At 37.6% G+C, this 8431-nt stretch overlaps 2 protein-coding genes across 2 annotated transcripts in view; one reads left to right on the forward strand and one right to left on the reverse strand.

The window, feature by feature from the left end:
* orc6 (origin recognition complex, subunit 6) overlaps positions 1–3465 on the reverse strand; it is a 4975-nt gene extending 1510 nt beyond the window's left edge. Inside the window, exons 1-6 of the mRNA XM_016555001.1 lie at positions 3289–3465; positions 3046–3172; positions 2145–2308; positions 1976–2065; positions 920–1029; positions 472–558 (exon numbers count right to left, since the gene is read on the reverse strand). Of these exons, the coding sequence (XP_016410487.1) occupies positions 472–558; positions 920–1029; positions 1976–2065; positions 2145–2308; positions 3046–3172; positions 3289–3353 (643 nt within the window). The 5' untranslated portion in view covers positions 3354–3465. The remainder of the gene's footprint in view (positions 1–471; positions 559–919; positions 1030–1975; positions 2066–2144; positions 2309–3045; positions 3173–3288) is intronic.
* Positions 3466–3503: 38 nt separating this feature from the next.
* vps35 (VPS35 retromer complex component) overlaps positions 3504–8431 on the forward strand; it is a 33414-nt gene continuing 28486 nt past the window's right edge. The window contains exons 1-5 of the mRNA XM_016555040.1: positions 3504–3527; positions 3779–3922; positions 6959–7039; positions 7206–7302; positions 7475–7598. Coding sequence (XP_016410526.1) covers positions 3504–3527; positions 3779–3922; positions 6959–7039; positions 7206–7302; positions 7475–7598 — 470 coding nt within the window. The remainder of the gene's footprint in view (positions 3528–3778; positions 3923–6958; positions 7040–7205; positions 7303–7474; positions 7599–8431) is intronic.

The following is an 8431-nucleotide window of genomic DNA, read 5'->3' on the forward strand; positions in this document are numbered from 1 at the left end:
CAATGCTCTAGCTCTTTTCTTACAGCCACTTTCTATTTTGTGAAGCTCAACAATCTTGTTCTGCACATCAGAACTATATTCTTTGGTTTTACTCTTTGTGATGGATGATTAAGGGAATTTGGCCTTTGTGTCCCATTTATAATCCTGTGGAACAGGAAGTCATGGCTGGAGAATCTCATGCTCCTGGTCACCCTGGTGTTACATTTTTTAAAAATATGAATGGGAATATACTTCAGAGATATTTTACTCATAAGAATTTCAATGATAGGTTAGACTTTTGTGAAGTTTTTTAATGAAAGATCAAATAGATAAATGATGCAGATTTATTTTCACAGCCACCTTTGCTCATATTTACCAGGGGTGCCAATATTAGTGGTTGGCACTGTAGATGTGCATACACCGTATATAAGGGCAGCTGATGGGTTGAATAATAATTTGCCATTATTTGTGGTAGGCAAATGGCTTTCTTACCATCTTCTTCCGTTTCTAGTATTTCAGTGAGAGTCTTCTGCCTCTTTTGAGCAGTTTTGACTGGTTTCTCCATAGATGAAGGTCCATCTGAGGGTACATGGACATATCAGACTGAATCGGTCTGCTTAATATCACAACTTCAAATACTACTTGAGAAGAAACATGCTGCTCTTTGATGTTGAACTACACAAAAAATTAACTAATTATGATATGTCTGTAGCCATGGTAACCAGTGAAATGTGTTTCTTTATGACAGATCTCTTTGAAGTAATATCTCTTGACTGAAAAGGAAAAAAAAAAAAGATGAAATGTTCAATTACAACATCTTTGTTATACATGAAAGTCAGACCAAGACCTCCTACAAAAAATGTCTCTGAGCCTTTATTCACTTTAATTAGGCAATGTATCATTTTCCAAAAAAGCTTTTGTTTGAAGGAGTCACACTTACTGCAGATCTCCTGTCCAAATTTCTGAAACTGTGTGCACAGCCGGTCAAAGATGCCCTTCTTTGCTCCAGATGAAGAAGCTAATTTCCTGTCAGTTCTGATTTTCATGCACCTTCAAACAGGAAGGACAGAACCAATTTATTTTTCCATCTTCAGTAACTGAATGTAAACCAGGTGCAGTTTAGATTTGGAGATTTCTGTGGCTTGTTGACATGCATAAAATCTTTTTGACCCATCTGGGAGCCTGATTTGTTCATTATCGTACAGTAGCAGAGTTTGGTTGGATAACAATAGACCAACACAGTCACTCAGGCTCAGCACATTTGGATTTGGCCAGTCTTATAACATTAGCACCTTTAAGAAAGCATTCCTTAGTGATTCTTTAGTGGCATTCCTTATGTATGCACTCACTTTCATTGAGTCTAATATGCAGATAACCTAGTTGTAAGTAGGGCTGAACGATTTTGGAAAATAATCTAATTGCGATTTTTTTTACCAATATTGCGATTTAATATGCAATTATTTTTTAAAGCTCTTTATGTTCTGTATTATTCAACAAAGACAAGCTATAAATCATTGTATAGTATGACCAACACACTATTAGATAGATTTTCAAGTCGAACACACCTCTTTACTCTCGCGTGTCACGTGACCGAGTGTAATCTCAGCCTCTGCGATTGAAAAATCGCGTTTTCTCATATCGCGATATTATCGCAAATGCAATTAATCGTTCAGCCCTAGTTGTAAGTGCGTACAGGGAACAAATGACAAAATTTCACAACTATGTGATAGGCAATCCAAGATCTGACCATTTTAAATTAATCAGTATTTAATGCACTTCTCATAGCCTCGTATTTAAAGTACTTATGGCCTCACTCTACTTTGACCACACTAGCACTGTGAAGAGCTTAATCAGGGTCTCAAGTGACAACTGAGCTCCCAATCAAAATTAATATCTAATGTGATTGTCAAACACACAATCATCCAGCAACAAGTATTTTTGAACCATTCATTATTTGACTCAATGACAATATAACATTACAGTGTCCTATACTCACTTGCATGCTGCATACAGAGCTGCTGTGGTAAAGAGAGGCTTAGACAGGTCAAGGTCGTGTTGCTGAGCAGCAGGCAAACTGGTCTCATACCTTAAACAAATACAAAATGTAGGTTTAGATCAAGTCATTCGATTAATCTTGACTGCACTGATGCAATGTGAAGACTCACCGCTGAAGGATCTGAGAGGCCACTTTAACTGCTTCCAAACAGCCATACTGCACTGCAAGATCTCTGAGACCCAGGTTTGACTGCAGGCCCAGCATGCACTCCATAGCCTTCAAATTACTGGAGTACACCTTAGGACTCAGTCCGGATAGTTTGATGGCATACTCCTATCCAGCAGAAAGTTGAAAGAGTATTAATTACTAAAAATTATTGCAAGAAAATACTCGTATTACTACATATGCTAATGCGTACAACATCTTGTGTAAAGCGGTCAATGGTTATTGTGTGAAAATCATTTTGAACAATATTTAAACAATAACAGCGGTCTCATCATCCACTTCATTTCCACCACATCAAACTATTTTGCCCCTAATATCTCTTTTTGCAAAAGTCAGTCTGTGGACAATTATTCTTTATATCAAATATGAGATATGTGATGCATGAAGAAAACTGAATATTTATTTTCATTGCCAACTAGGCTGTAATTTTGTCTAAATGATGGCAAAAAGTGTTTACATATTATTTGTGTACATTTAGGATACATAAAGGGGTAGCTATAACATTAGCCTTGACAAAGCAAAGTAATAGGCTATTTATTTATAAAATACCAATTCATTTCAACGAAGCAAGCTATTTAATTCAATACATAATTTGAGATGAGCAAATGACACAGTTTTTCTGTGATGCCACTATTGGACAGTGTTAGTAAATAAAGTGAATTGGCAAATAAATTAGCGACAAAGCAAAAAGAAAGCCTACTAGCCTTAACAGTAAAAAGTAAAAGATAACTCGCACATATGCATATTTCCATTACATAATATAGTAACATATTCAAGTGCGTGTGACTCTGTACATGTACATGGTACTACACATCACATCACGCAGTATGGGATCTGGATCTTGCCTTGTCTAGAGGAAATTTCATTGAAGTCGCTGCCAACTCGAGGCAAATAATGGCCTTGCTGGTGGCTGTAACAGAACCCAGTCCAACACACTTCACTTGGGATAATCGCATGTATTCCTCTGCTTGACTGAAAATAAGAGATCACAATTAACGTTAGTTGTGTTGTTATATTGACATGTTCACTTCAGATTGAACTAAACAAGCGGCTGGTCTCTCTACACTGTCACACTTCACTTAAGTTACCTCAATACTTTAACAGCTGTTATCCCGATCTTCGAAGCAAGCTTACGAAATAACTCTTTATCCATTTGTAATGTAGTTCGGATCTTCTCTTTAACCTCAACACAACGGAGTACTCTCAGTAAGCAAACCTTGCACAGACAAACTAATTTCGCGCGAAAACGAACACGTGTCACACCCGAAATAAACGTCAGGACCTGCCATTGGTGGATCAAGAAATGGGCGTGAACAACCTCGTTAGAGTAAAATACGTATAAACATTAACTACTTTTAAGACTTAAGTATTCGTCAAATGGTACTATATATGGCCAAGCGGAGTGCACGATATTAAATGCTAAATGTTGGTCAGAGAAACTTTTTTCCATTACACTTTTTTTTTTCTTCAATTGTAGATATGTAGACAAATATAATGATATGACGACACAACCCAGCCGAGTATTTTATTGTAAACAAATCAATTTTAATTCTAAATGTTGTCTCTACAGCGTTTTAGAGCGGAATAATCCAGCTCTCAGGGCTTGTTGTGTTGTGTGCGGGCAGAGCTCGTCATGAGGCGGAACAGCGGCAGTCACATGACACGACCATACATTCACAGGGGGGTCATCCAGTGTTTCCTCGAACATACCTAATAATCATGGTAAGATATAAGCCATCATCGTATGCGTAGACTGTATGCTGGATGCTTTGTATGCGCCGTTAAATTGCTTAAAACAGTGATGGTGTCAGAGGGACACTGAGATCTCTTGACGGACTGTTGCGCGTTTGTGAAGATAGTCGTTAGCATTAGCGTTTGGGATGCGAAGGCCTACATACACTTAATAATTCTTGTTTATTTCCTCTGTCTTGTTTTATTCTACTAGCGGTTTGTCATTTGGCAGGCAGGTTTAGTAGACTTGCAGCCGTTATGTTTTGCTGTCATTACAATCCACAAGTTTTGTGCAAAATGAGCTACTTTGAACTGCTAATCCTGCTAGCATTAGCCTTGTTATTTCTTTACTGTTCTGTTTATGTCAGAATTATTATTTATTGTTATTATATATCTGAGATACTTTTATATGCAGCTCTTTGTTTATAAGTGCGTTACATATAGTTGAATAATGGAAATGATTTTAGTATGCGGTGTTTGGTCACGGGTTCATTCATTCAGTTTAAAGCAGACGGTAATCTGTTAAATTTACTGTTCATCATAACACTTTTGAAATTGCTATTCTTCACGTGAAGTGTAACTGTCTAGTACTGACACTAACGATGGGTCGTTTGGGAGGGGTGAACGTAGATTGTCATTTCGTTTGTCACCCCCCACCCTGGCCTGCAGACCACTGAGACTTCATTTATATAGCTATATGATCAGTTATAATCTCGTGATTACAGGCATTTATTAGGCACATTAATAGATTAATATAATGGCACTGTGTCATTTCTTGAAGTTATACTTAATGAACTTTTATTGAAAAAATATTTGGTGATGTCACATGACTTTCTAGCTGTAGTGCTATACTTCATGCACTGTATTTCATTTTTACCAATATTTTTGTAATTCTTTTACAGTTATGCACAGTGGTTTTGTGATATTTTCATATTTCTAAAATATGCCTCAGGACAAATTAATTGAAATGTGCTAAGCTGAAATGTAATTAAAAATAGTGAGAAACGTTATTTAAAAAATGGTGACCAGCTACAGCACTTGGAATTAAACTTTAATGTGCAAGGGAGACCTTTTTTTCAGCATTAAGCAAGGATGCATTAAATTGATCAAAATTGACAGTAAAGTCATTTTTAATGTTAAAGATTTCTGTCAAATAAATGCTGCTCTTTTGAACTTTCTATTCTTCAAAGAGATTTGAAAACAAATGTATGACATTTTCCAGAAAATGTCATACAAATACATAATTCATATTTTCAATGTTGATAATAAGAAATGTTTCTTGAGCACCAAATTAGCATATCAGAATGATTTATGAAGGATCATGTGACACAGAAGACTGGAGGGTCATTCTGGCGAAAACTTTTGACTTTGGTAATATTTTTTTTTCCTGAAGAAAGACAAACATAAATAGTGATAAAAGCCAAAATAACAAATGAATATTTACTGAGTAATCCACTATTTTGTTGAGGTCGGTCAAAATGACAAATCAGTTCAAAAAAAAGTTTTTTATTTATATAGCACAGTAAAAACAACAGTAGTTGACCATTGTGCTGTACTAAAAGACAAAGGATAAATATCAAAAAAAAAAAGGAGACAAAAGATAATTTGCAAAACAATGATAAAGTGAGTTTACATCAAAAACACCAATCAGAAAATTCAATCAAAAATCAAGAACAGTTACGCCGGAGAGAAAAGTTAGGTTAGATTTAACTTGGCTTAACTTGGGTTTAAATTCAGACTCTGTCTAGATCTCGGAACCATCAGCAATCTTTGTAGAGATTACCTTAATGATCTAGTTATTTAAAGGTGCAGTAGGAGATCTTGGAAAATGTTAACTTTAGCCTGATAGCACTGAAAGCGAACGTCCCACCCTCCCTGCAATCGCCGCCCAAAGCCATGCCACCTGAATGCATTTACGCTCACAGACCAGAATACCAGAGACAACATTACTACAATAGGCTACATCAGCGGTTCCCAATTCCAGCCCATGTTCCAAAGTGAAGTAAACTTCAAGAGACTTTCAACCAGAATAACAAAACATGTTTCTGAAGACAATCACCTATTGCACCTTTAATTTCAAAAGATCAGAAAGATATTTTGGAGCTAATCCTTTCAGGGCTTTAAAAAGAAAAAGAAAAATTTTAAAATCAATTCTATAACAAACCAACAGCCAGTGCAAAGAATGTAACCTCAGTTTTGCTCTCGTTGAGATGCAAAAAATTTAAGGAAAACCCAGACTTAATATCAGACAAGCATGCTGATAATGAGCTTAAGCCTTTATTAAGGGCAGATAAATGTGTGTGTCATCAGCATAAAAGTGAAATGACACTCCATGTTTAGAAAGAATAGTACCCAAAGGAAGCATATACAATGAGAACAAAACAGGGGCCAGAATGGAGCTCTGAGGGACTCCATAATCCAAAACAGAAGAAGAAAACCTGTCAAGACAAACAGAAAAAGTTCTATCATTCAGATAGGACTTAAACCACTTAAGAGCACAACCTTCAATACCCACACATTGTTCAAGTCGTGGAATAAGAATTTTGTGGTCCACAGTATCAAAGGTAACACTTAAAGGGTTAGTTCAACCAAAAATGAAAATTCTGTCATTTAATTACTCACCCTCATGTCGTTCCAAACTAGGGCTGCACGATAAATCGCATGCGATATTTAACGTGCATCTTGTCAGTAAAGCCGTTCTGTAATCAGCGGTAAATCTCCATCACGTGCGGGCTTTCACATTATGCAGCATTTACTACACAGAGCCGTTGTTCACTGACAAGCTGCGCAAAATATGATCGTGGTTTTGCGCAGCTTGTCAGTGAACAATCTTCATCTTCGGAACACAAATTAAGATATTTTTGATTTATTCTGAGAGCTCTCTGACCCTCCCATAGACAGCAATGTAATTACCACGATCAAGGTCCAGAAATGTAGCAAGGAGATCGGTAGTGGAGATCAGTGGATAGTGGATACTCTCCAAAATGGCACCAGGGTGACGTGGAGGAGACGAATTGTTGAATAAAGTCTCAGGATGAGCAGGAGAAGCTGTTGGATGAAGCTGTGCAGGCAGTCAAGGTTCAGTCATTTCAAATGAAGCGCTGTCTGGTGAGTTAAGTACATGCAGGTTTACAGTGTCCATAACATTTTTAATTTCCATAGCAGTGTTATGCTTCTTGCTTTTAACAATTAAAATAAAACTACATTTTAGTGACATTGCCTTGTGAAAGCTGCACCCTTACTCTGTTGATGAACATTTATGTCCTTCATCCAGGACAAGAACAAGCTGATGGATGCACTGAAACATGCCTCAAATATGTTGGGGGAGTTAAGGACTTCTATGCTTTCTCCCAAGAGCTACTACGAACTCTGTATGTGTTTCCATTGCATTATGTGTTTAAATAGAATAGAACTCATTTGCACTCTTAAACATTAAGAATTTTCTAAAGAACAGTATACTGTGCTGTTATTTTCTTGCAACAGCTGCTGTACATGTCATCTGTAGAGATTTCATTTATTTATTGTACTAAATTCTTGTTGTAGACATGGCCATCTCAGATGAGCTGCATTACCTGGAAGTCTATTTGACAGATGAGTTTGCCAAAGGCCGCAAGGTTGCGGACCTCTATGAGCTTGTTCAGTATGCTGGGAACATCATCCCTAGACTGTGAGTATCTGAGGAAATCTCCCCAAATACTGTTACTGTAATTTTCAAGATTTTGCCATTTCACATTGGCCAACATTGTGACTATAAAATAAAAATGCCAGTAGAGCAGTCTTTATCCATTTGGTGATCTTGTTAAAGGGTTAGTTCACCCAAAAGTGAAAATTAGCCTCACCCTCAAAGCATCCTAGGTGTATGTGACTTTCTTCTTTCAGACAAATCCAATAGGAGTTATATTAAAGGGGTCATATGATGCGATTTCATTTTGGAGTGTTACAAGCTCTTGGTGCATAAAGAAGATCTGTAAAGTTGCAAAGACTAAAGTCTCAAATCCAAAGAGATATTCTTTATAAAAGTTAAGACTTGTCCACGCCCTCCTAAAATGCCTAGTTTAAACACGCCCCACATGTCTATGTCACTGTGTGGGGAGATTTGCATAACACCGCCCAAATGTTCACACAAAGAAAGAAGGAGTAACTTTTATTCTCGCTGTAGTATTGTTGTTGCCACCGCCGCCATGTTGTGGAGATGCTGTGTGTTTCGTTGTGAAAGAGAAACTACTTTGTTTGGCCTTCCAAAAGAGGACAATATCCGCTTCGTCATGCCTAGAGTTCATCCGTGCTGGTCGCTAAGGAAATACATCAACTTAGCGCTGTGGCTCGCCGGATCAGCTTTCACTGTGGACAAAGCGGAGTCCAGCCCGGGGTCGTCACATGTGGTTGCCGCAAACCCGCTGGCCGCGCCGTTCTCAAGACCGCCGGCCGTTCCTCACTCTAGCCTGCAGTGTGTGACGCTGTATGACGCATTTTATGGAGGACTGTTTCCTGAACCTGCAG

This window comes from Sinocyclocheilus rhinocerous, unplaced genomic scaffold, assembly GCF_001515625.1.
Source record: "Sinocyclocheilus rhinocerous isolate Xijiao unplaced genomic scaffold, SAMN03320098_v1.1 scaffold256, whole genome shotgun sequence".
In the NCBI taxonomy this organism is placed as follows: Eukaryota; Metazoa; Chordata; class Actinopteri; order Cypriniformes; family Cyprinidae; genus Sinocyclocheilus; species Sinocyclocheilus rhinocerous.